Source organism: Podospora bellae-mahoneyi, chromosome 2, assembly GCF_035222275.1.
Source record: "Podospora bellae-mahoneyi strain CBS 112042 chromosome 2, whole genome shotgun sequence".
In the NCBI taxonomy this organism is placed as follows: Eukaryota; Fungi; Ascomycota; class Sordariomycetes; order Sordariales; family Podosporaceae; genus Podospora; species Podospora bellae-mahoneyi.
In genome coordinates this window covers 1,478,766-1,503,311 of record NC_085881.1, presented here as the reverse complement: position 1 = coordinate 1,503,311, position 24,546 = coordinate 1,478,766, and the positions used below count along the sequence as shown (strand labels likewise).

Genomic DNA, 24,546 nt, shown 5'->3' with positions numbered 1-24,546 from the left:
CACCTGTCTGTTTGGTGCTATGGTCATGAACGTATGGAGTAAAAAGTTACCAAGATATTGAATTCGGTGCGGGTTAAGCGGTGAGCGTGGTTTCTACCTATCACAAATTCTAAAACCTTTTTGTATCAAAACATGCCATCGCAAGTCGGCAGCTCGCGACATATTCCAATATCTGTTGCAGGGCCCGAAAAGTTGAGTGGAATGCGCTTCTTGGAGTTCAAGCGCGCATTTTATTTCGAGAATGGGATCACTGTCGCCCAACAAATGCGAACTATGTTTTTTGTTCTGTTTCATACAGCTATCATGAAAGATTTTGTTGTCATCACCATCTGGAAATCCTCACGATTTCTTCTGTTGCGCAATAAAAAAAGAAAAAAAAAAAGCCAAAAAAAAAGGGAAACTTCCCGTGTAAGTGGTGAGATGTGATTGGTCGGGCGCATAGGATTTAGAGTTTAAGCCTGATCGGGGTTGGATTAGCGAAGCTTTTTCAAACGGGCGCTAGGCGGTTTGTAAGCTGGCGCATGTCTTTGCCAATAAGCGTCGCAGCTTATCTCTTGATTGATGACTTAAGTTATTGTAGGGCGCAATATGTCTGGAAGGATTCCTTGTATCTTCCATACATTGTTAATGTGCGCAAGCAAGTTTGGGTTGAGTAGCTTTGTTCTGGAAGCGCGGAAGATCAATCAGATCCAATGGCGTGGTTCTCAAGTTGTCCCACATTTGGGGGTTCCTTCCCTTTCTGTCGAGAGTTTGGCTGAGATGGGGGCGCTGATTGGTTGAGGGGGTGTTGACATGGGTTTTTTGGACCGGCTTTGGGCGGTTGGTTGTTGGGGTTTGTTGCCACTTGGTCTTGGCTTGGGGGGGGGTTGAAGATCTTTACACTTCGGGATTTTATCTTTTGGATGAACCATCTTGAAGGTGCCAACATGTACATATTCAGTGTTCAACGGACTTTGGATGTGGAAATGAGTTTAATAGCTTATGTTGACTGAGAATTGACGCTAAATGCGATGTGGATATTCACGTTTGCTTGGGCTGTCACCGGGCCATGAATGGCGGTCTGCGACTCGATGCACCCCCCTGTGACTAAAACCTTCCCGTTCTCCTCCTAATAGCGCGCGCGACGCGGTGGTTGAGTCATCTGACACTTTGACGTTTCTGCGCTGCTGAAATTTAAGCGATTGGTTGGGTTCTGAAAGAATTGTTTTGGTTTCTTGATGATGTTTTGGTCGCACGACTGGAAAGCCTCGTGGCACTGAGACAGTTTTATGTGCGACTTGAGGACTGGGAAAGTTATGACGAGGTTGACAGCAGCGAAGATCGCGATTGTCTGTACTGTGTTCATATTGACGATGGGGGCGACAAAGCCGATGGAAGGCGACCTTATCTTTGGTGGGGCAATTGACGAGATTGGGAGTTGAGATGCTTGACGGCAATTACGATTTGGAGATCCCACTTCAAGCTTGTGTTCTCATTGCTGAAGAAGTCGTGATGGCTGCTTTGTCTTGTCCAAACATGAACAATATCACCGTCTCCCAAATCAGGACCGAAAAAGGCCGCCTCACTTCGGCACCCTCCCGTCTCTCCCGGCCAGTCGGCGACAGCAAGAGTTCCACAGCCGTTATCGGGAGCGGGAGTTGTGCATATCGGATGAGAGCCTCGGCAGCCGGCGCTCCCTACCCGACAGACACCCATCCCGTCCTTGACGGCCCGGGATAGGCCATCTTTTGATTGTCGCCTGCACAGTGTGCTTGATATGTCATATGTCAGCCACCTACCCAGCCAGCAGCGGCATGTCGATATTGCTTGTTATTCCCGACCGGGTGTTTCCCGCCATTGCGGGGACAACTGTCGGAGAAGATGTCAAAATCAAGGGCGTAAAGAATCTGCAAGATGACATCTTGACACTCGCCCGCTTATTTGATGATAGTGACAGTTCTCGATATGGCCGGGAATAAACGACGTTCGACCTACCAAAACCAGGGTAGTCTACCCGGCAAGGATGTGTACGATAAACCCACACTTTTCCCACCCACGACTGGCTTTTTTTTTTTTTCTAGAAAACTTTGGACGGCGGAGTTAAAAAGTCATTTGGTGGTTTCCTATCGCCGATGGAATATATCAACGGCTAAACTACTACTACTACTACTACCACCCCTTTCTTGTCGTCATTGTTTTTTGCTGATTCAACTTTTACAACCTACACAGGGTGAGCCAAGCAAATAACACTCATCATGAACGTCGACATCGAAAAGGTCGCCTCTGCCCCATCACCGCCAGCACCAGCAGCACCATCATCATCACATCCCAACACCAAAGAAACGAAACTCACAACAGCCCAAGATGCAGACCTATCAGACACCTCCGACCTCGACTCCCCAACAACAACACCAGACGAAGAAGAAGAAGAAGAAGAAGAAGAAGAAGAATTCATCCCCCCCGACGGCGGTCTAACCGCCTGGTCCCAAGTCCTCGCCGCCTGCCTAATCAACATGCTCGCCTGGGGCTACCCAACCGCCTTTGGCGTCTACCAACTCCACTACCGTGACACCCTCCGCCTCCCCGAAGCCCAAGTCTCCTGGATCGGCTCCCTCCAAGTCTTCCTCGCCTTTGCCCTCTGCATCTTCTCCGGCCGCCTCGCCGACGCGGGGTACATCAAGTCGACCATCATCGCCGGGACGTTCCTCGTCGTCTTTGGGACCTTTATGACGAGTTTATGTAAAGAGTACTGGCAGATTTTCCTGGCTCAGGGGTTGTGCACGGGGTTGGGGTTGGGGATTATTTTCATGCCGCCACTCTCGGTGGTGAACAGTTACTTCAAGAGGAAAAAGGCGTTGGCGCTGGCGATTTCGGCTACCGGGACGGGGTTGGGGAGTGTGGTTTTTCCGGCGGTGATTCAGTATTTGATTCCAAAGGTTGGGTTTGCCTGGGCGGTGAGGTGCGCGGGGTTTGTGGCGTTGGGGATTTCGGTTGTGAGTGTGGTGTTGCTGAGGCCGGTGTTGAAGCCGAGGAGGAGCGGGCCGGTGTTTGAGTGGGATGCTTTCAGGGAGGGGCCGTATTTGTTGTTTACGCTGGGGGCGTTTTTGTTTTTTTGGGCGTTGTTTTTCGGGAGCTTCTTTGTGAGTAGTCTGAGGATGGAACAAATGTTAGATGGCTAATGTGGGAACAGATTAATGCGTTTGCGAGGAACATTGTTGGGTTCTCGACGACGGACTCGGTGCAGTTGTTGCTCATCACGAACGGGATGAGTGTTGTCGCGAGGCCTATCACGGGGTATTTGGCTGATAACTATATTGGTCCGATCAACATGCATGCCTTCCAGATGTTTCTGCTGGGGTGTATGTTTTTCTTTTGGCTGGCGGTGGACTCTGCTACGGGGCTTTATGTGTTTGCCATCTTTCTTGGTTTCGCGATGGGAGCCGCCCAGGGTGTGTTTGGTGGTGCGCTTGCCAGTCTCTTGAAGGATCCAAGAAAGATGGGAACGCGGTTCGGCATGGTCTGCACTCTTTGCGCGTTTTCTTCGCTGGCTGGACCACCAACTGCTGGTGCTATCATCGACAGGTCGAATGGGACATATACATGGGCTTGTGTTTGGGCTGGGACGGTGGTGGTGTTGGCTTCGTTCACAATCATGTCCGCGAGGATAGCTGTGACGGGGTTTAAGCTGGCTGTTAAGATTTGAGGGCATATGGAGAGACATGTCAGGAAGCAACTTCTTCCCTGAGACGGCATAGTGGGAGGAGAGAAGCTGTCAGCAGCATAATGTTTAGTTGGAATGCCCCATTCACCACACCCTCGGCATGCAGATGTCGTGGGCCGATATCGTCTGCCGTACTGGTGTGAGGGAGGCTATTTTCCGACCAGCTGCCGAACCGACGACGTCGACCTGTTTGTTCCCTTGGGTCCGGATCCGTCGCCCCGCGTCCTCTTACCCGTTGATTTACCCCAGGTTATTCCCCGCCTTACGGGTGCTGGTGTACTGCCGCCCCCACTTAGTTCCGGTTACACTCGACCGGCGACGGCCAGGACATGTGTCTCAAATGTGATATATTAAAACGCCACGCTGCTGGCGTTTGATGTGAGATGTGATGTTTTGTTTCAGTGATAACTGTTGAGAGGGGGTGAAGCCACATATCATCATCCTGCTATCTCACCCTCACCTGCCCCATCTTTCACACACCACACTCACAATGGTCCTCCCATCAAGTGACGGGCCAAAGGAGGTGCCTATACCAGACACAACTGCTGAAACAAAAACTCAAGATGAAGGCATCCACGTCGTCATCATCGGCGCCGGCCTAGCAGGTCTAGCAGCAGCCCTCTCCACCAAGCTCGCCAACCCGAACCACCAAGTAACCATCCTCGAAGCCGTCAGAGAGCTCCAAGAAGTCGGCGTTCGTCCCTCCCCCTCTATTCACCCCTATTCCATCTCGTCTGGTAACCTTCCCCCCCCTTTAGGCCGGCCTCCAAGTAACGCCAAACGGCACCCGCCTCCTCTCCCACTGGGGCCTCACCCCCATCCTCGCCCCCCTCGCCGCAGTGCCCACCTCCCTCTCCGTCCACCGCTACGACGGGACAAAGCTCCTCGCCCACGAGCCAAACCTCCAAGAGCGGATGCTGGAACGGTATGGGTTCCCTTTTTGGGATTTACATCGGGTTGATCTGCAGAGGGAGATGGTGAAGAAGTGCTCAGAACTCGGTATCACCATCAGGCTTAACTCCAGGGTCACGTCGGTTGATTTCGAGACGAACACAGTCCATCTCGGGCTAGTCCAGAACCCGGCCAGGAACACGCTCTCAGGGGATGTGATCCTCCTGACCGACGGCCTCTGGTCGTCAATTCGACCATTATTTCTAGGCCAACCCTCCCCAGCAATCCTGACAGGCGATCTAGCCTACCGCATCACCCTCCACGCCTCCCACCTGACCGGTCCCGACGCCGACTCCCTCCGAAAACTCATCACAAACCCCACAGTGCACTTCTGGATCGGCCCCCACAGCCACTGCGTGGGGTACTCGGTCTCCTCCTCCCAGGCCTACAACCTCGTCTTCCTCTGCCCAGACGACATGCCCTCGCACGTCGCCAGATCCGACGCCTCCCTCCGGGAATTCAGATCCAAGTTCTCCGGCTGGGACCCCCTCCTCCAGAAACTCATCTCCCAGATCCAGTCCGTCCAAAAGTGGAAGCTGATGTGGCTCGATCCCCTCCCCAACTGGACCAACCCCCAAGGGACCTTCTTCCTGGCGGGCGACTGCTGCCACCCCATGCTCCCCTACCTAGCCCAAGGCGCCAACTCATCCCTCGAGGACGGCGCCGTCTTCGGGCACCTCCTCTCCAAGGTCCGAAAATCAACCTCTTCCTCCCAGCTCCCCAAGATGGGCAGGCTCTACGAACACCTTCGCATGGAACGCGGCCGGCGCATCCAGCTCGAAACCTTCAACCAAAGAAACGACTCGCACCTCCCCGACGGCCCGGCCCAGCAAGCCAGAGACGAGCTCATGATCAGCCAGCTAAACGACGACGATGTCCGCCCAGGTTTCCCATCCAGATGGACAGACCCCGAGATTCAGGCCTTCTTGTATGGGTATGATGCCTACGAAGAGGCGGAAAGGGCCTACCAGGAGAGCCCTTATTGAGTAACTAGAGCAGAGCTGTCAAGCGAAGTAAAAACATAGATACCAAAGTCAAAAGAAAATCGCGACTTGCACGGAAAAGTCCTCTCTATTTCAACACAGTGGACGACTAAATCTCTACAGGGTATCAATACTTTTATTCCCATCTGCCTTTCCATCTAATCAAGCGCTCCCAGCAGCACCGGGAACCTGCCCATCCACCACCCACGGCTCCATATCACTGGTCCTAAGAACAGAAGAAAAGACCGCTTCGACACGGCCCATCGAGTAGGCAAACCCTCTGGGCGGCTCGCCCGGTTTGGCATCCTCCATCTCAAGCAAAACAGCCGTCGACAAATGTCTGGGCGCAACACCAGTGCCCGAGTCCATGGGATAACCACCCCAGTCAATCTCAACCTTTCCTGACTTTCGCACGATGAGCTTGCCCAGATATCCCGCCTGCGGCACCACTGGCTTTTCCTCTTCCTCCTTGCTCTCCTCCTCTGCTACCTCCTCCTCCTTAACCCCGGTAGTCAGATCGACGGGAGCATTACCCTGTTGCTGACCGTCCAGCGTGACCACCTCGTCGTCACCCTCAGTCTTGGCGAGCGAGCCGTCATCTTTGACGACGTAAAGCGGTGGTCTGACGGGGAACTGAAAGATAAACGCGCGGTCATCCAACGGTTCCGAAAAGAGGCGGCGCTGTCTCCGCAGTTCCTCAGCTTTTCCGCTGCTGATTTGGAGCTTCTGGCTCGTATCCACCAGCAACATATCTTCGTAGCCGGCTGTGTCGGCTTCCCCATAGCGAGGGGGAATGTTGTCCATATCAACATCCTGGCCACCGCCCTCAGTCTTTACCTTGACGGCTTGTTTGGCAGCAAGCCTATCCTTTGCAGCCCGCTCCTTGTCATTCACAAAGAGGCCCTCCTCATCGGAATCCTCCTCTTCGTCTGCATTGTCCTCGGTGCTGTCCTCCTGAGACTTTGGCTGCACACGTCGGATACCCATAGGCATAAGGGGCCGGTCTTTGTTGTCGTCATCGTAATCTTGGACGTAGTCGTGCAATAGATCCGCGTTGACTCTGCCGTCACTGCCGAAGAGACCGCCGGCGTCGTTCTTGATGTAATCAGCCCTACCAAAGCGACCACCACCTGAGGAGCCGCCGCCGCCGACTACCAAGATATCAGCAAATGTGCACGACTAGTTGAGATGCCAGAACAAAAAGCAAAACTCACATGCTCCTCCACCAGCAAGAGGACCGAGTGCAACTGTGCCTCGAGCGCCACCACGGAAACCGCCACCACGGCCACGGCCTCGTACGTTGGCCTTGGCTAAACGAGCCTTTCGCTTCTCCTCGGCCTCGTCCTTGGCCTTGCTGATTTGGCCGAGTTCGCGGGCAAGTCTCTCACGATCTGCTGAGCTACGACGGACATTCTTTGGTTTGAACTTTGGAGGTACTCTGGTACCAGCGGGTGTCGCAGTTGCTGACCGGCCCGGGGGGGGGGCTGATGTGGACGTCGAAGCTGACGCTGGTGTATCTGTCTCGGATTTGACCACAGCAGTAGCCGGCTCGGCGGAACCATCGCCGGCGACCGGGGCAGAGGCAGAGCCGCCGCGGGCGGTACCTCCTCTGCCTCGACCACGCCCTCTGGGGGCGGTTTTGGGGGGCATGCTGCTGGAAGTCACGCGTACTGAGAAGAACGGTCTGGAGTGGTTGCTGGTACTCGGTGTAGTAGGTGCGAGTTGACAAGACAATGAGCAACTGTCAGTTGAATCGGGCGCGTTGGTTTTTCGCAGGTTGCAAGTGTGAAGATGGGGAAGGGAAGCATGGATGGCAGAGGTTCTGAATTCTGACTGTCCCCACCAAACTTTTTGACCGGGGGCGCCTGCATCGCAAGCAACGCCAAGGTGGGGGACGATACAGGCTCCCCTGTCTGAGCGCGGGGCAGGGGCCGTTCCTGGGCGGCGATAAACAGATAAGGGTCATCTGAGAGTGGCTCATAGCCAACCCTCCCCTCTTGGCACCCCATCCACCCTACACTACAAGACAGATACGATACGGTCAGCTCCGATCAAGGAAGAAAGAGAGATCTTGACCATCCATCATCATGACAATGGGGTGACAACACAATGAACTCACCATTTCCCAAATCTACGTCCGTTCCGGGGCAGGGCCACCTCGTGGCAAAGCTCCTACCCGAGGGCATCTCCGGCCTCGAGACCTTCACCTACCAGTACCCTCTCAAACTCATCTCACCTTCACGGCCGTCCGAAGATGAGAGCGTGCTGATCTTCCTACTTTCCTACGGCGGCGGACTGGTGGCTGGCGACAAGGTCAATCTTAAGGTTGAGGTACGAGCCAAGGCCAAGCTGACCATCGTCACACAAGGCCACACCAAGGTGTTCACGTCCACCTCCCCCGACATCGTCACGCGACAGGACATGCATGTCCACATTGCGTCCGAAGGCGCACTCTGCCTCTTGCCCGATCCGGTGCAGCCATTCGCGGGGAGTGTGTATGAGCAAACACAGATATTTCGGCTTGAGGAGGACGCCTCGATATGTCTTCTCGACTGGGTCACGCGGGGTCGCACTGCGCGAGGAGAGAACTGGAGTTTTGTGCGATGGGTTGGGCGCAATGAGATATGGACTATCCCTGCTGCTCAGGAAGACGGAAAGACGGATTCGAGAGAAAGGTTGCTTGTCAGAGATGCCGTGATCCTGGACAGCAACAGGTCTCACCCGGAATTGGCCAAGCTGCGAGACTCGATGCACGGCGTGGGTATCGTGGGGACACTGCTGCTCAGGGGGCCGCTGATGAAGTCGCTGGGAGACTTCTTCCTGGCCGAGTTCGCTGCTCTCCCGAGACTTGGGGCTCGTGATTTCCGAAGCGATGCTGCTAAGCAGGCAGCAGCGTTAGCTCAGGCAACTCCGCGAGAGAAATGGAGGGCCGAGAGACTCGTGATGGAAAATAACAGCAAGCTGTTGTGGTCGGCCGCCAACGTACGGGGTTGTGTGGTGGTCAAGTTCGGAGCCCCTGAGGTGGAAGACGGACGGCTGTGGATTGGATCCATGCTGCAGGAAGAGGGAAGCATCTCGCACCACTTTGGAGACCATGCCCTTATGTGTGTACGATGATACCCTTGTAGACCTTCATTACCCTTGCAGACTTTCATGATGAATGCCGAGAGAGAATACATATTCAGCAACTGAATGTGAAGTGAATGCTTTGCGTCACAAGCAACTAGCTGCATGCATGGTTGATGTCTCAACAATAGGCCCCGGTAGGTACATATGGCTGCTGATTGCAGCTGGAGGTGGTCAGTGCACAGAGCCGTGTTGGTGGGGGGGGAAGCGGTTCAATCCGCCCAAAATAATCTGGGTGATCGCACCGGCACCGACCTTTCCCAGCTTCTGAAGACGCGTCAATTGCCCCCAAATCGCAGCCAGTTTCTGTGTTTGGGACAGCCCTGTTATACTCTTTACCAACCCGACAAATGTGATGTTATCCGGACGACAGCCCCTCATGGAAACATCAGACAACAACGCGACGACGGGCTCTCCAGCTCCCACCTCTTCGGCGCGCCGCTCGGGACGCGTCTCCAAAGCGCCCAACAAGTTCACCCCCGATGCGCCCGTCGCCAGCAAGCGCAAGCGCAACTCGGATAACGATGAAGATGACGACGACCGGGACAATGATGACGCCGAGAACGAGGCCCCCGACGATGAAGACGACAACAACAATGCGAGCGACGATGATGATGATGGCTCCGAGACAGCCGCCGAAGAACCACGCCGCGCAAAGAAGAAAAAGAAGACGCCTTCTTCGTCGTCGGCGAAACCGAGAAAGCCAGCGACCAAGAAGCCAAAGACCAATGGTGACGTGCCCGGTCATGACCAAATAGTAGGCCATCTGCCTAGCAGGCCAAAGAAGGCGGTTCGGCTCGCCATCACGCGTCCGACGGATGTTGGGTTATATGGTGCGTGCGGCAGAGTTGTGGTGGGGGCGGCTGTTTGTCGCGCTGCTGAAACATGTAAACTGACCGGAATTACAGCCGACATTTTTGCTTCGGGCGACTCCTCGGACAAGGTTGCGACTGAGTGGTACCACAAATACCAAGCCGACGATGCGGCTGCCGTGACGGAGCTGGTAAACTGCATCTTGCTGTCGGCCGGGTGTGACCAGCAGGTCACGCCCGACGACATCCGAGATCCCGAAAACTGCTCCAACAGACTGGCGGATCTGCAGAACGTCTACACCGAGGAGGGCATCACGGAATACCCCTTGGTTGCAAAGTCCAAAACGACCCGGTCTTTCCGCGATCTCTTGGTCGGCTTCTTCAAATCACTGCTGACGGTCCTGCACGAGACCGACATGCTCTACAAAGACACTGCCTTGATGGAAAATATTGCTAGATGGGTGGCTTCCATGTCTTCGTCCACGCTTCGGCCCTTCAGACACACGGCCACCACCGTTGCCCTTGCTATGGAGGCTGGCTTGGTCGAGATTGCCAAGAAGCTGGATGACCGCGTCAGCAAGATGACGCAGCAGCTTGATGCCGAGAAGAAGCGCAAGGGCAAGAACAGGGAGCGTCTTGCTGTGATTGAGAAGAACCTGAAGGAGGCTGAAGAGAACCAGTCCATCTGCCAGGCGCAGATACTGGATTTCTTCGACACTGTGTTTCTCCAGCGGTATCGCGATGTTGACGCCAGGATTCGCTGCGAGTGTGTCGAGGCTCTTGGTGGCTGGATCTGGAACCTGCCCACACAGTTTGAGACGCCAGAGTATTTGCGGTACCTGGGTTGGATGTTGACCGACGCGATGCCGCAAACACGACTGGAGTCTCTCAAGCAGGTCACCCGGCTGTTTAAACGGGATGCTGAGAAGCTCGGTCACTTCATTGACCGGTTCAGACCACGGCTGGTCGAGATGGCCACCAAGGACGCCGATGTAGGCGTCCGGGTGGCTGCTATTCACGCCATCCACATTCTCAAGGACACTGGCATGTTGGAGCCAGATGAGATTGACTCGATTGGCCGGTTGATTTTCGACTCGGAGCTGCGTGTCCGGAGAGCGGTCATCGACTTCTTTGCCGGTTGCGTTGACGATTTGATTGAAGGCAAAGTGGAAGAGATGGGCGGCAGCGATGTTATTGACGAGGTTCTGGGCGAGGAAGACGATGACGACTACTCCTCTCCTCGTCGTGACTGGATCAGCGTCAAGTGTCTCGCTGAACTTCTTGCCGCATATGACGCCCAGCTGGAGGAGGAGGGCAGCACCGCTCCGCCCCGCGGTCTTGACATTGCCGTCGGGATGGTCCAGGCTGTCGCGCCGGAGACGAGGATATCTCTCGCCTCGCAGGTCTTGTACGAGAAGATTGACCAGGTAAAGAACTGGGAGATCCTGTCCGGCTATCTCCTTCACGACCACACCACCAGCACAAAATCAAAGTCCAGGTCCAAGGCGTCCAGGAGCAACTCTAATGAGGCCGCCTTCAAGGCAGCCGTGGCACCCGAGGGCAACGAGGAGGCCATCATTCTCGAGATTCTTGCTTCGGCTGTCAAGCTTGGTCTGTCGCCCAACACGGAGGACGGACATAGGAGGAAAGCCCGGACGGATGCGGCCGATACGGCGGAGGAATCGGCGATACACCTGGCGACCAACATTCCCCGCCTGCTGAACAAGTTTGGTGCGGACGAGAAGACAGCTGTGATGGTGCTACGGCTGGAGCACTCGCTTCCGCTGGACATTTTCCAGCAGCTGCGTCAAGACTCCACCACGTTCAGTCGTTTGTTGGACGAGATTTGCACCCAGTTTGACCGCCACGTCGACCGCGGCGTCTTGGCCGAGGCGACGGCTGCGCTGCTGCATGCTCGCAAGCATGACGAGCTGCAGGAGATCACCGACAGCAAGATTGCTGACCTGTGGGAGATTGTCATCAACGCTCTCCGGCACTTCGATAAGAACAATGAGCTTTCCGTGCGGGGCAACATGGATCCGGCGACGATCACGGGGTTGGGCAATATCCTGCTCAAGATGTCGAAATTGGCGTCGATAGCGAACCCGACCGAGTTTCTTGAAGGGGGGGACCAGCCCGCCATCGAGCTCCTGATCAAGATCGTCCACCGCGGCAAGCTGGACGTTGTTGACGAAACGCTGGATGATTTGGAGGACGAGGCTGTGTCGTCTGCCGTGTCGTCTGTTCAGTTCTACTTTTTGTGGAAAGTGAGGGCGCTGATTGGGAGTGTGCAGTCACGGGCTGATATCCCGAGGGATGATATTCTGAAGCTTAATTCGCTCAGGCAGGACTATTCACGGAATCTGATCTGGACGTTGTCGTCGAGGGGGACGAACGATGAGCTGAGGTTGTTTTCCACTGGGGGGTTGTGCGACCTGCATATCTGCTTTGCGACGCTGAGAACGGCGGTTGGGCAGCAGGGCAGTCAGGGGGCGGCGTCTCCGAAATCGTACAGTGACCTTGATGTCTTGCTTGAGCCGATCAGGGCTGACTTGATCACGGAGCTGATTGAGATTTTTGATGCGGCGGAGAGGGCCTATGCGAAGTGTTTGAGGCGGAGGTTGAACGAGCCGGCGGAGGATGAGGAGCCGGTGGAGGAGGAGCTGTCGGATGACGAGGGGGGGGAGGAGGAGGAGGATATGACGCCTGTGGAGAGGAGGGGGAAGGAGTTGAGGTTGGAGAGGGCGCTTTGCGAGCTGGCGGGGAAGTATGTGCTTTGTATCCTGGCCAAGATGCTTGATCAGGGGGGACGGTTGAGGAAGAGGATGTTGAGGAATCAGAGTAAGCTTGGTGGGAATTTGAAGGAGGTGGTGGCGTATTTGGATGAGGGCCGGTTGAGGGAGAAGGTGGAGAGGTATACGAATAAGGGGAGGAAGGTTGCGAAGGGGGTCAGGAAGGGGGGGGCGGCTGCTGCTGCTGCTGCTAATAAGGGTGGGAGCGGGAGTGGTGGGGGGCATCAAGGGGGGAAGAAGTTGAGTGAGGAGATTGTGGTTGATGGGGAGGATGACAGCGAGTTGTCCGAGGTGGAGTTGGAACTGGAGGAGGATCCGATTGAGGAGGAGGCGGAGGAAGGGGGGGAGGAGGATTTGAGGAGGCGGGGGTTGGCGGAGGAGGAGGTTATTGATGAGGGGGGGGAGGAAGGGGAAGGGGAGAGGATGGAGGAGGATAGTGTGATAGGGGATTGAATAGGGTTCTGGTAACAGGTTTTGAGATGCAAAGGGTAGATAGTTACTTGTTTGCTTGTGGGCGGACATAATGATACGGAACTGGGCAAGGGAATCAACTGGGAATGGGGGGGCGGTTGGGAATTGCCTCTTTGTCTTCTTTTCAAGTCGTTAGATTAACTATGTATTTTTTTTTTTTTTTTTTTTTTTTTGCTTTTTCGTTGTTGTTGTTGTTATTGATTCATTTTTTTTATCTGCACTCTCTTGCTGTACGCAGAACAAAAGGGGGGCGGTTGTTTTATGGCATGCTTATAATCAGGCTCATTGATGTTATCAAAGCATGGAGTAGGAGTAGTGGAAGTTTTTTCTGTTCGTATATCCAGTCGCTCAGCTTGGTGCTGTAGGTATGGGCTGACTGACTTGTTCTCCTTCAATCAAGTTCCTTGGGTCTATTTTTGCTGGTGAGAGGTATCAATGGAGATTTCCAACTTTGCAATGTGAGGACTGTAGTTCGTGTCGATATGGTATCGAGACGGCTGCTACCTACAGTAGAAGCCCGTTCCTTTCATTTCCTCATTCTCTTATTTCCCTTAGTACCATCATTTACTGACTTTCGGGATAAGATGAAATGTTAAGCTTTTGCTCTTTTTGACTTTGTATTCAACCAACGACTTTGCATCCCCATTCTTCCTATCCTCCTGGTCGAGTCCCTGACAACCATCGCAACTATATAAACCTATGCCAACACCAACAAAACAAGAAGATAATCGACACCAGTCGCTTAAAATGAAACACGACTCTTATATATATATATATATATATATCCACATGTACAGAGACTGAAAGTGATAGCTATCTAAATAAGCTGAAAACATGCAATGCCGTATGCCCTATTTAATGTTCCTCCTTCTCCTCAGCATATGCTCCCTCATATGTTGGGCTTCCCTTCCTGCCTGCTTGTCCCAAAACGCCTTGCCAGAACAGCCAAAGTAGAAAGGCAGATGATTCATCCCCCTCCCTGAAACGAAAAAGGATGTCGTTAATCATGAGACAAGAAAAGAAAACCGCATAGACATAGACCTCCTCCCCGAAAAACTAGTCACACATCCTTGATCCGCACCCCATCCATGGCAAACACACGCATCCACTCATCCTTCTTCCCAGTCCTGACGCCGTACTGCTTGATAGGGCACGTAAAGGGCTTGTTGACCAGCCTTATCTCATTCCACCTCGAGCTGCTCTCTTTTCCACGACCACTAGCCTCCTCCTTCTCTTCGTCACTATCCAGATCGGGCATCTGCGTACGGTTCCCATTGCTACCCCTAGAGCCTGGCCTGGAATTGACCTCCTGTTTGGAAGCCTGCTGTTTCTCGCCATTAGCAGCCTTGACCTCCTTCAAGTTACCCCACAATATGTGCATGATATCTTGGAGCTGGTACCGGCACTTCCTGTTCTTCCGGAGGTCGTCCGCATCCAAATTGGTGAGACACTGACCTGCACCATTGTTGACCGCCACCCACACCCGCGCAGGCGATGATCCATCCGCCGGCAGTGCATCTTCAAGCAACAGTGAGAACCGCCATTCCCAAGCACGCTTCACGGTGGGGTCGTTATCGCCACCGGAAGATTCGTCCTCGTCGAGGGATGATCCGCCACTGTTTTCGCTGTCTGAGAGATCTTGGTACTGGGTGATCTTGCGGCTGACGGCAAAGTCTTCTATGCAGGAAGGCGAGAAGTCGACAACGCGGACAAAGGTCAGGTATTTCTTGTTCACGAATGGGACTTGAACCTCGACAGTGTCTGCATCGATCTTGATTTTCATAAAGCTCGGCTCCAGCATGCTCTCGATAGTTGTCAGGCCGACATTGCTTTTCTCGCAGATTATCTGCCGATTTCCGGCAAGAGTGACATCTTGGGCCGGATTTTGCTTTGGCGGGTCACTCTTCGTGCCAGGGGCAACAGCCGCGGCAGAGACTACGTTTTGGCGAGCTTTTTCCTCCTTCTTCTTCGCTCTGTTCTCCGCCCGACGCTGCTTCGCGTTCAGAGCCGGCTGGTCCTCGATGGCCTGCACCTTTGAAGCTTTCCGCTTCTGACCTGCAACCTGAGCAGACTTGATGTCCTTGATCACCTTCTTCTTCTCCTTGTCCGCAGCCTGCTGACGGCGCAAGGCTGCTGTGAGGCGATCGTCCATGTTCTCGCGATCGTCCAGGTTGAGAGGGTAGACGTTGATTCTGTTTGGATATGTCCGATCTTCCCGCACAAAACCCTCCAAATACTTGTAATCATGACCAAGTCTTATCTGCACATTCTTGAGTCCGATCCAGGAGCCAAGCTTGACATCCTCCTGCAGGGCGCGGGAATGAGGCTCCCAGCAGGTGACCTGAAGAGACTTTTTCCCCTCCGGGGCGATCCATCTCTCCGCTACTGGCGCGGGCTCCTCCGAGGTATAACCATATACATCGCCGTCTTGAGATGCATCGAGGTTCTCGGGAATGTGATCATGGAAGGCCGGGTTCTCGGTGTAGTCTGACACATAGAGTGTTGCCTTGTTGTCAAAGTCAAAATGTGGTGCTCGCACAACTCGGACGATCAGGTCGTAGAACCTCTCTGCCTGGACATCTTGGAGCAGACTGAACTTTTCCTTGACGTTGGCAGATTGCCGGGCTGCCTGCTGAAACACCTCCTCTGAGGGGACGTTGGTCTTGTCCAGTTTGTGGTAAAAGGCTGCGACATAGTGGTGGATTTCCTCGGTCAGTTCCGGGCGTTCGTCCTTTTTGGTGCACGGTCTCAAAGCCACAGAGGCGGATTCTGGAGGCCTGGGGATCTTGGAGGACTCGTATACCCTGATGGTGGTCTGATGATTGGTGATGAAGGATATGTTCCCGCCATATCTCTGGACCTTGACCCTATGAAGCACGACAACATCCTGGTAGGCAATTTGGGGGATGTCGGTTTCAAGAGGTCGGAAGATGTTGAGCTTGACGCCATAGCATTCATCTTCCACGGACCAATCCATGAGGGACCATGTGGTTTTCCAATCTTGGGTTGTTGGTAAGCCTGGGTGCAAAAGAAAGAAGAAGCACAGGAAGCAGGGCAAACATACCTTTGCTGGTTTTGAACAGGGCCTGGGTGTCAATGATGGAGCCTATGACATTGACCATGTGTCCAGGCACGAACTTTTGGTCCAGTACATCCCTCAACCGGACAAACCCTTGGGGAAGATCTCCCTCTTCCTGCTTGGAAGCCATGGTTGACTGTGCTGAGTAAAGGAACTCCTAGGTCAAATATGGACAAAGGTGGGGGAGATACACTCAACGCGTCTTGAAAGCCGCGGGGCGCGTCTGGTCTACACTATCTAATCAAAACGCTTCCACCTGCTCACCAACCCATCGCGGGAGCATGTGCTGTGGCCCGTGCCCTCCTTTTGTCTTGGGCCATTTTGGCCATGGAGGGGTAGTTTGGTTGTGGCCTCAGGCAGCCACAGCCACAGCCACAAGGCAGCGCTGGCTGACTCGAAAGGTGTGGTGGGAGGGTGGGGCACAACTAGGCCAAAACTGATCCATGCGCTGCGGGGCGGGGCGGGCGCCAGAGAAAGCCCAGAGCAAGACCCTACCTATTTTCAAAGTCTCTTCACTCCAACTTCTTTCATCACCCAACGAAAAACTTTTCCCCATCGTGCATTCCACCATCATCACTTGGGCCTGCGAAAGCCTGACTCTATCAAAGTTCACTGTCTACCCGACATCCCCCGCCGCCTGGTCTGGTCCATCGTTCTATCTATCTATCTATCGACTGGCTCACCTCAAACTGCCTGCCATACCCACCACGGCCTATCTCCCATCGGCGAAACCGACATCATGTCTGAACGTTATATCCCCGAGCATCGCAGAACTCAGTTCAAGGCGAAGAACACATTCAAGCCCGAGGAGCTTCGTCGCCGCCGTGAGGAGCAGCAGGTTGAGATCCGCAAGGCGAAGCGCGAGGAGAACTTGGCCAAGCGCCGTGGCATTGGCACTGGTGCAGACCGTCCTGGCGCGTCTCTCGGTGCTGCCCCCGACAGTGACGATGAGAACCCTCCCAGCGAGTCTCAGGTATGTTTACGACGGTATTCCATGCGAGGCGCTGTTGCTTCCCGCTGCATCGCGTCCTCTGCCCTACCCCAAGGTGTCGATTTTGCGCTCCAGCATCATCCTCTCATTTCCACCCCACTTGTACCCCGCTGCGTGTTGCGGCTGCTGCTGGGCCGACTGGGGCCGCATTCGGCAGCAAACCTCGCTGCAGACAAAATGCTGACGGAAAATGTGCGCAGCTCAACGAGGACCTCCCTCAGATGGTGGCTGGCGTCTTCTCGGAACAGATTGACGCTCAGATCCAGGCCACCACCAAGTTCCGCAAACTGCTCAGCAAGGAGCGCAACCCCCCAATCGAAGAGGTCATCAAGACTGGCGTTGTGAGCCGCTTCGTCGAGTTCCTCCGCTCTCCCCACACTCTTGTCCAGTTCGAGGCCGCCTGGGCTCTTACCAACATTGCCTCGGGCTCTGCTGCGCAGACCCAGGTTGTTATCGAGGCCGGTGCCGTTCCCATCTTCGTCGAGCTCCTGGGCAGTCCCGAACCTGATGTCCGCGAGCAGGCCGTGTGGGCTTTGGGCAACATTGCCGGTGATAGTCCCAGCTGCCGTGATTTCGTCCTGGCCCAGGGTGCCCTCCGCCCTCTGCTTGCTCTTCTCGGTGACAGCCGCAAGCTTTCCATGCTCAGAAATGCCACCTGGACCTTGAGCAACTTTTGCCGCGGCAAGGCTCCCCAGCCCGACTGGGCTACCGTATGTTGTCCCTTGTTCTTCGTGTCGCACGATGCTGATGTTCTTTTTGCTCTAGATTGCCCCTGCTCTTCCAGTTCTCGCCAAGCTGGTCTATTCTCTGGATGACGAGGTCTTGATCGACGCGTGCTGGGCTATCTCTTATCTCTCCGACGGTGCCAATGACAAGATCCAAGCCGTCATTGAGGCTGGCATCCCCCGCCGTCTTGTGGAGCTCCTCATGCACGCCTCGACCTCTGTTCAGACCCCAGCACTCCGCTCCGTCGGCAACATAGTCACCGGCGACGACGTTCAGACCCAGGTCATCATCAACTGCGGCGCTTTGCCCTGCCTTTTGTCTCTGTTGAGCTCCAACAAGGACGGCATTCGCAAGGAGGCCTGCTGGACCATCTCCAACATCACGGCCGGCAACTCGGCTCAGATCCAGTCGGTTATTGACGCCAACATCATTCCTCCTTTGATTCATCTGCTCTCCAACGGCGATCTCAAGACGCGTAAGGAGGCCTGCTGGGCAATCAGCAACGCCACGTCGGGTGGTCTCCAGAAGCCCGAGCAGATCCGCTACTTGGTTCAACAGGGCTGCATCAAGCCCCTCTGCGATCTCCTCGCCTGCCCGGATAACAAAATCATCCAGGTCGCCCTCGATGGTTTGGAGAACATCCTCAAGGTCGGTGATCTTGACAAGCAGGCTGCCGGCGACGGACCCGAGTCGATCAACAGATTTGCTCTGTTTATCGAGGAGTGCGGCGGTATGGAAAAGATCCACGACTGCCAGACCAACGCCAACGAGGAGATTTACATGAAGGCGTACAACATCATCGAGAAGTACTTCTCGGACGAGGAGGAGAACGCGGATGAGTCTATGGGCCAGCCTCAGCAGTTTGGCTTCGGTGCGAACGGTGCCCAGCAGGGCGGCCAGGGCGGCTTCAACTTCGGCGCCAATGGCACCGAGTCGATGGATATGTAAAGAGCCTTGGCGCTGCAAGACAGCACTTGCTCGAAGACGGTTTCTTGGGTTGGGGTCCTTGCAGAGGAAGGTCCTGGCACGGCCTAGAAGACTGGTCGATCCCATAGCTCCCAGACTTACCACTTGACGCCGACCATTCCGCAGTCACAACACCACCAATAACACACTACCCAATATCCCCCACCCAAACACACACACAACACCTCACCCGGGCGTTATCTTAATTTTGTTTTCAGCGGCAACCGGCGAGACGACGGAGAGCACGACTAGCAGTGATGCATGATTGGAGGGGCGCGGTTGCCAGCCGAGGAGAGAAGGAGAAAAGAAAAAAAAGGGTCTGAAAGGTAGCTTGATAGCTCCTACCCTAGCGAGGACACACGAGGGAGCGCGAGCCCAGGCGCGCAGAGGAGGAGGAGGAGGAGGAGGAGGACCAGGCCTGGGGTGGGAGCACACATGGTCTGGGAGGCTTTATAACGGATATACCCAGCCCTTTTGGACGGCCATTGCTAGTGCATGGACCGCAGTGATTGGGGAAATGTCTGGCTTTTTGTGTCAATGAGCAGGGTGGAAGGGTAAGAAAAAAGGGGGAGGGTGTATCATGCTTCTTTTGGCTAGGGTAGCAAGGATTATCACACATCAAGTGATGTGGTTGATCTGGTAGAAAGCTATTTGTGCCTGAGAGGAGGAATAGTGATGCATCTCTTTTTCTCTTTTTCTCTTTCTTTTTCTTTGTTGTTTCTCATTGACGAAGCGAGGCTTGCGGGACTCGAGTGGGCTAGTTATTAGTTCTAGTTTTTCTCTGTGTTGTGTAGGTTTCGGGACAAATGAAATGCTAGATTTGTATTGTTGTATGATGTGGTGACCATCTGCCAATGAAATGTGAGGAATGTGATGTAGGGAGGGATGGATGGATGGCGGGGTATCATTCCGTTTGCGTTTGAATGTCTGGCTGCGGCTGAGTGCGGGGGGGAGACGTAGATCAGATCATGTCTGACGACGGTTGATTTGTTGTCAGCGGGTTCTGTTCAGCAACTCAACATGAGAGTTTTTGTGCTTATTTGGTTGTTGTGTCTGTGTGAGGTTGAAGGGAGAAAGGGGTGGAAGGGACCTTGGGAGAGGTATATACGCGCGCCCGAGGACAAGAGGAGGATTGTGCCGAGGGGGATATGGAAGACGGAAGGGGATGTTGATGTTGTCGTTGAGGAGGGGACGGTGAGGATCGGGGAGGGGGGGTGGGTGAGCTGGGAGTTTGGGGAGAACATCTCTGGGAGGGTCTGTCTTGTCGTTGAGGGTGTTGAGGGGGGGTTGAAGGAGGTCAGTCTGGCGTACTCGGAGTCGTATCTCTTTGCCGGACCGGTGCCGGACGCGACGACTGACAGGCGGATGAGGGATCTGCCACTGCGGTTGAGGGTGGAGGGACCGGGGGAGGTTTGTGTTGGGAGGGAGTTTGTGAGGGGGGCGTTTGGGTATTTTACTCTGCATGTCCCCAAGGATGGAGACGGGGATGGGGATGGGGGCCAAGGATGGTTTTGGGGGGTGGGGATGGGGGGGAGGATCTCGGGCTTGGGGAGGAAGAAGAAACGGATTGCCATCTCGGAGGTCCGGGTGAGCTGCTCCTCGTTTCCGTCTCAGGGCGACAACGGAAGGGAGGCGTACACGGGGTACTTCTCTTCTTCAAGCGACCTGCTGAACAAGATCTGGTACGCGGGGGCGTACACGCTCCAGCTCGGCAGCATCGACCCGAGAGAAGGGGGCGCGCTGATCGACTACAACCGTGTTGTTGACCACAACCGCTCGCCTACCGGGTCGTGGTACAGCAATTTCACCATCTCGGAGGGGGAGTCGGTCACCACCGATGGGGCGAAGAGGGATAGGATGGTTTGGCCGGGGGACATGTTTATTGCCATACCTTCCATTGCGGTGTCGACTTCCGATTGGGTCAGCGTCAAGAACGCGCTTCGGGTGATTTTCAAAAATCAGTATTTCGACGGGCGACTGCCGTATGCGGGGCCGCCGATGGGGGTTACGGAGAATAGGGAGTTCAGCGACACGTATCATCTGCACAGTTTGCTTGGGGTGTTTGGGTATGTTTTGTGGTCGGGGGATCTGGAGTGGCTGGGTGAGATCTGGGGACGGTACCTCTTTGCGCTGCACCACTCCATCTCGATTGTGGATGACATGGGGCTTGTCCACGTCACGAGCACGGCGGACTGGTTGAGGCCGGGGATGACGGGGCACAACCTTGAGGCTTCGGCGCTCCTGCACACCGTCCTCTCCCGCTCAGCCACCCTGGCCAGTTGGCTAGGTCGTGACGTTCCCCCTCTCTGGGCAGCCACCCAGACAAGACTTGAGACCGGCCTCAGCAGGCTGTACTGTCCCGAGACGGGCTTGTTTTCAGACAACATCGGCCAGAGGAGCTGCTACCCCGAAAAGGGACAGCCGTACAGCCCCGTCCTCCCCCAGGATGGGAACTCCTGGTTGTTGATCTCGGGCGCGAACCTCGCTCCCTCGGGGTTGCCCTTCCGGTCACCCAAATCACCCTCTCGAGCACCCTCCCCGTTGCCACACGGCCCTCCTACCAGACGGCAGATCTCGCAGAAGTTGAGAAGGAGATGGCTAAAACACGGGGCGCCGTGTCCAGAGTTTCCAAACACCATCAGTCCTTTTGCAAGTGGGTTTGAACTGCTGGGGCATGTCCACTCTGGGGAGGTGGACACGGCGGTGGAGCTGATGTTGTTGGAATGGGGCCATCTGGTCAATGGGGATGGGTTTAATAATGGGAGCACGCTTGCGGAGGGGTTCAGGATTGATGGGGATGTTCAGTATCCTGCTTACCCTTCCCGGGCGAGGAACTCTCTCGCGCATGGGTGGGCGAGCGGGCCGACGTGGGTGTTGAGTGAGTGGGTTTTGGGGATTGAGGTCAAGACTCCTGGGGGTGGGGAGTGGGAGGTTAAGGGGACGCTGACGAAGTGGTTGGGGTGGGTGAGGGGGGGTGTGACGCTGGGAAACGGGGGGAGGGTTGAGGTGAAGGTTTGGAGGGTCGTGAGTGAGGATGAGAAGGGAGTGGTTTGCGAGGTTAGGGCCGAGGGGGACACGAAGGGTGTGGTGGCGGGGATGAAGATCAAGGGTGGGGAGAGGGTGGTGGTTTTGGTCAGGGAGGGGCACAAGGGGGAAAGGATTGATTTGGGAGAGGTGAAGGTGGTGGGTGTTGAAGAGGACGAGTGGTACAGGAATACCGTGGTGGGATGTGGAGGGGAGGAGTGGGTGTTTGATGAGGACTGGAAAGAACCGAAGATGGAAGAGAGGGAGCAGGGGGTTGTGGATTGGGAGGTGATGGAGGAGAACTTCAGGACGGAGGTTTGGGAGGGGTGGGAGGCACATGTTGGGTGGGTAAAAGAGGCGAGTGATTTGTAGGTGAGAGGAGGTCGATGGATAATTGTTGTGATGAGACTACTGGAATTGCAAAAAATTAATAATAAGTAAAAGCAAAAGCTCACTGGCCAACCCCCCTCTCGGTAGAAGGTGGTTGCTCCCACTCCCACTCCTGCTCCTGCTCCCACTCCTGCTCCTGCTCCTGCTCCTGCTCCTGCTCCTGCTCCTACTCCTGCTCCTGCTCACGACACATTTCTTGATGTTGAAGATGCCCGATGCTTTTTGATCAACAGATGCTATTTACCTTTTCTTTTTCCCAATCAAACCCACCATCATTTTCCATCATCACCATCTCAATTTACACCTCACCATTAATACCCTCTCCCGTCCGCTCAGGCAGGTCCATCAATCTCACAAGCCCAACCCCCAACCCCATGATCAGACTCAACACTCCCCCTCCCAACCCAACCCACCACGCCTGGCCGTGTTCATACCCAGGAACCTGGAACATCTCTTCATACTCCTTCAGCTCAGAAACCATCGCCACCGCTCCAAGCTCCATCGCCCCGGCAATCATCATCAAAACAGCCATGATTCTCGTGCCGCGCTTTCTGGGCATGTGGTAGGAGTGGGGCTCGTGGGCGTGGCCGAGAAGGAAGAGAGCTGTGACGACGAGGGAGACGAGGTTGAGGCCTACGGATATGTTAACCAGGAAGCCGGCAGAGCGCCATTTGGTGCAGAATGGTGGGGTAGGAAACTTTCCACGGGGGTGGAGAGGGATATAGGATACGGGGGTGGTGAGGGAGGAGCAGAACCGGGTAGAGGGGAAGGGGACGCAGGCAGAACGGGAGCAGCGGGTGAAGAGGCCGATGTGGTCGTAGACTCTGGGGTGGGAGAGTTGGTAGACTATCCAGGTTGGGGAGGTGAGGGAGATGAGGGCTGAGAAGGTTGCTATGGAGGAGGGTTAGCAGTTAGCAGCTGCTCAACAGGGGGAGGGGGTCGGTCGTATGGATACAAGATATGATAACGGAGACTCACAGGTCACCGACCCAACCACCACTCCCATGTAGCTCGCTGTTTGGGACGACATCTTTGCTCCCTCGTCTTGTCGTCTCAGATCCCGCAAGTTCAAGCAAAAGCAAAGCTCATGGTGAAACTGCTCGACAAATTCCAGACTCACAACAGGGGGGGGGAAATGAGCAACAGATTCTGAGGCTTCACTCACTCGCTTTCATGGTGGTTCAAACGGCTGCCTACCACGACACGCAAGTCATGCTAGCACCGACCCCCTCTCGTGACACCGGGGGCAAGAGTTTCCAATGCTATTGTTCAAGGTACCCCTTTGATTTGTGATAGCCTCAAAGCCAACTCAAAATAAAACGACGACTAAGTAGGTAGCATTGAGATGTGGTACCAGATCCAATGGACACGAACGACGAACAGTACCCAATCCAAACAAGACAGTCTCGACGATGAGTTCTTCGCCACGTGAATTATCAAAAAGGCTCCCGGCTACGCAAACACTTCACACCTCCTGCCGTCCACTTGAATCGCGGCAAGTTTCCGACATCGAGATTCACGATGATGATGGCTTGTGGTGTTTGCAGACAGACAAGCACAGACCAGCCCCACGTCACAAAGTCTAGACCCAATCCGGCGCCGATAGGGCTAGCCAATCAGCTTCGCCGTCCTCCCCGTCCCCCTTCCCCTCCTCCAGGCAACTTTACAGTCTCACTTGCATCGACGGCATTTTGTCTTTCCCAACAATATATGCATATGTTGACTCTAAAATTACCTCTTCTTCACATACCCGTAAGTAACACTCGCTTCTTACCTTTCCAAAACACCGGTGGTAGTCACCCCTCCACCCCCCCCTCCCCCCCAATCAGATCATGAAGCTCTCTGATGATGAGTTTCACTGCTCTTGAAACAAAGGATTAGGTTTGTTTCAAAGATCTGATGTGGCATGTGAAATGCCATCTACCGAAGGGGCCTCTGGGCAGGCCCGACAAGTGGTCCGAGAGAAAGGGAACCTCCGACGTTCCGTTAGCGAAGGCTGATTTTATCGAGATGCTAGAGAGAGTCCCCGAGTCCGTGCCGCTTGTACGCATGCATGGGAAAGAAACCCAACAGCCGAGCAAACGTGGGAAGACCAGGTGGTGTGTTTGATGAATCTGAAAAAGAAGTTGGTTGTCACACCAGACAGGTGGCTAAAGGGGTGCCTAAAAATATCACAGCCACACACACACACACACACACACACACACCACACAGCGAACCATACAGCGAGCCACACAGCGAACCGCACGGCGAACCACACAGTGAATGGGGAGTTGGGGGCCATGCTCAGGACCTGTGCGTATTCCCTACAGTGACGTTAGCCCTCGAATTGAGAGAGCATCCACGCCACAGGGAAGCATTTGGTTGAGGTTTATATCACCTAGAGGAGGGCCATATCTCAGCGACGACTGAAGTCCACAACTATCATCAACCATCACTTTCGACAGCATTCCCAGCAAAACAACCAGGCCGGGCCTGCAACCCATTTACGCTCGCTCACCTGCCCACACACCAAAACACACCAAACACCTAATT

General features: G+C 54.7%; 10 protein-coding genes across 10 annotated transcripts; 6 read left to right on the top strand and 4 right to left on the bottom strand.

The window, feature by feature from the left end:
- Nucleotides 1-1,168: 1,168 nt before the first annotated feature.
- Nucleotides 1,169-3,682, top strand: QC761_203260 (uncharacterized protein; the record flags this gene model as incomplete). The annotated part of the gene is made up of 2 exons (XM_062876051.1): nt 1,169-3,119; nt 3,170-3,682. The coding sequence occupies exons 1-2, from the start codon at nt 2,235-2,237 to the stop codon at nt 3,680-3,682; spliced, it is 1,398 nt and encodes a 465-aa protein (XP_062734609.1). The 5' UTR covers nt 1,169-2,234.
- Nucleotides 3,683-4,190: 508 nt separating this feature from the next.
- QC761_203250 (uncharacterized protein) lies at nt 4,191-5,637 on the top strand (the record flags this gene model as incomplete). The annotated part of the gene is made up of 2 exons (XM_062876050.1): nt 4,191-4,394; nt 4,459-5,637. The coding sequence occupies 2 exons, from the start codon at nt 4,191-4,193 to the stop codon at nt 5,635-5,637; spliced, it is 1,383 nt and encodes a 460-aa protein (XP_062734608.1).
- Nucleotides 5,638-5,696: 59 nt separating this feature from the next.
- Nucleotides 5,697-7,284, bottom strand: QC761_203240 (uncharacterized protein; the record flags this gene model as incomplete). Its single annotated transcript, XM_062876049.1, has 2 exons — nt 5,697-6,785; nt 6,849-7,284. 2 exons carry the CDS (start codon nt 7,282-7,284, stop codon nt 5,797-5,799), a joined length of 1,425 nt encoding a protein of 474 aa, XP_062734607.1. The 3' UTR covers nt 5,697-5,796.
- Nucleotides 7,285-7,295: 11 nt separating this feature from the next.
- QC761_0034500 (uncharacterized protein) lies at nt 7,296-9,048 on the bottom strand (the record flags this gene model as incomplete). Its single annotated transcript, XM_062872301.1, has 2 exons — nt 7,754-9,048; nt 7,296-7,648 (listed from the first exon to the last, which is right to left on the bottom strand). The coding sequence occupies exons 1-2, from the start codon at nt 7,818-7,820 to the stop codon at nt 7,296-7,298; spliced, it is 420 nt and encodes a 139-aa protein (XP_062734605.1). The 5' UTR covers nt 7,821-9,048.
- QC761_0034510 (uncharacterized protein) lies at nt 7,744-8,751 on the top strand (the record flags this gene model as incomplete). Its single annotated transcript, XM_062872302.1, has 1 exon — nt 7,744-8,751. One exon carries the CDS (start codon nt 7,744-7,746, stop codon nt 8,749-8,751), a length of 1,008 nt encoding a protein of 335 aa, XP_062734606.1.
- A 67-nt stretch (nt 9,049-9,115) lies between the features above and the next one.
- IRR1 (cohesin complex subunit) lies at nt 9,116-12,817 on the top strand (the record flags this gene model as incomplete). Its single annotated transcript, XM_062876048.1, has 2 exons — nt 9,116-9,593; nt 9,669-12,817. The coding sequence occupies 2 exons, from the start codon at nt 9,116-9,118 to the stop codon at nt 12,815-12,817; spliced, it is 3,627 nt and encodes a 1,208-aa protein (XP_062734604.1).
- A 690-nt stretch (nt 12,818-13,507) lies between these two features.
- Nucleotides 13,508-16,162, bottom strand: QC761_203210 (uncharacterized protein). The gene is made up of 2 exons (XM_062876047.1): nt 15,900-16,162; nt 13,508-15,835 (listed from the first exon to the last, which is right to left on the bottom strand). The coding sequence occupies exons 1-2, from the start codon at nt 16,042-16,044 to the stop codon at nt 13,896-13,898; spliced, it is 2,085 nt and encodes a 694-aa protein (XP_062734603.1). The 5' UTR covers nt 16,045-16,162; the 3' UTR covers nt 13,508-13,895.
- A 175-nt stretch (nt 16,163-16,337) lies between these two features.
- On the top strand, nt 16,338-18,579 carry cut15 (Importin subunit alpha-1; the record flags this gene model as incomplete). The annotated part of the gene is made up of 3 exons (XM_062876046.1): nt 16,338-16,887; nt 17,106-17,615; nt 17,671-18,579. The coding sequence occupies exons 1-3, from the start codon at nt 16,654-16,656 to the stop codon at nt 18,577-18,579; spliced, it is 1,653 nt and encodes a 550-aa protein (XP_062734602.1). The 5' UTR covers nt 16,338-16,653.
- A 1,038-nt stretch (nt 18,580-19,617) lies between these two features.
- On the top strand, nt 19,618-21,993 carry QC761_203190 (uncharacterized protein; the record flags this gene model as incomplete). Its single annotated transcript, XM_062876045.1, has 1 exon — nt 19,618-21,993. One exon carries the CDS (start codon nt 19,618-19,620, stop codon nt 21,991-21,993), a length of 2,376 nt encoding a protein of 791 aa, XP_062734601.1.
- Nucleotides 21,994-22,309: 316 nt separating this feature from the next.
- QC761_203185 (uncharacterized protein) lies at nt 22,310-23,546 on the bottom strand (the record flags this gene model as incomplete). Its single annotated transcript, XM_062876044.1, has 3 exons — nt 23,132-23,546; nt 22,990-23,055; nt 22,310-22,902 (listed from the first exon to the last, which is right to left on the bottom strand). The coding sequence occupies exons 2-3, from the start codon at nt 23,039-23,041 to the stop codon at nt 22,310-22,312; spliced, it is 645 nt and encodes a 214-aa protein (XP_062734600.1). The 5' UTR covers nt 23,042-23,055; nt 23,132-23,546.
- Between the last annotated feature and the right edge of the window lie 1,000 nt (nt 23,547-24,546).

Bases quoted from the DNA above. Each gene is read 5' to 3' on its own strand.
- QC761_203210 (XM_062876047.1), bottom strand. From the start codon at position 16,044: ATGGCTTCCAAGCAGGAAGAGGGAGATCTTCCCCAAGGGTTTGTCCGG. The intron at 15,836-15,899 runs GTATGTTTGCCC...CAACAACCCAAG, and splicing joins CCTGTTCAAAACCAGCAAAG to ATTGGAAAACCACATGGTCC.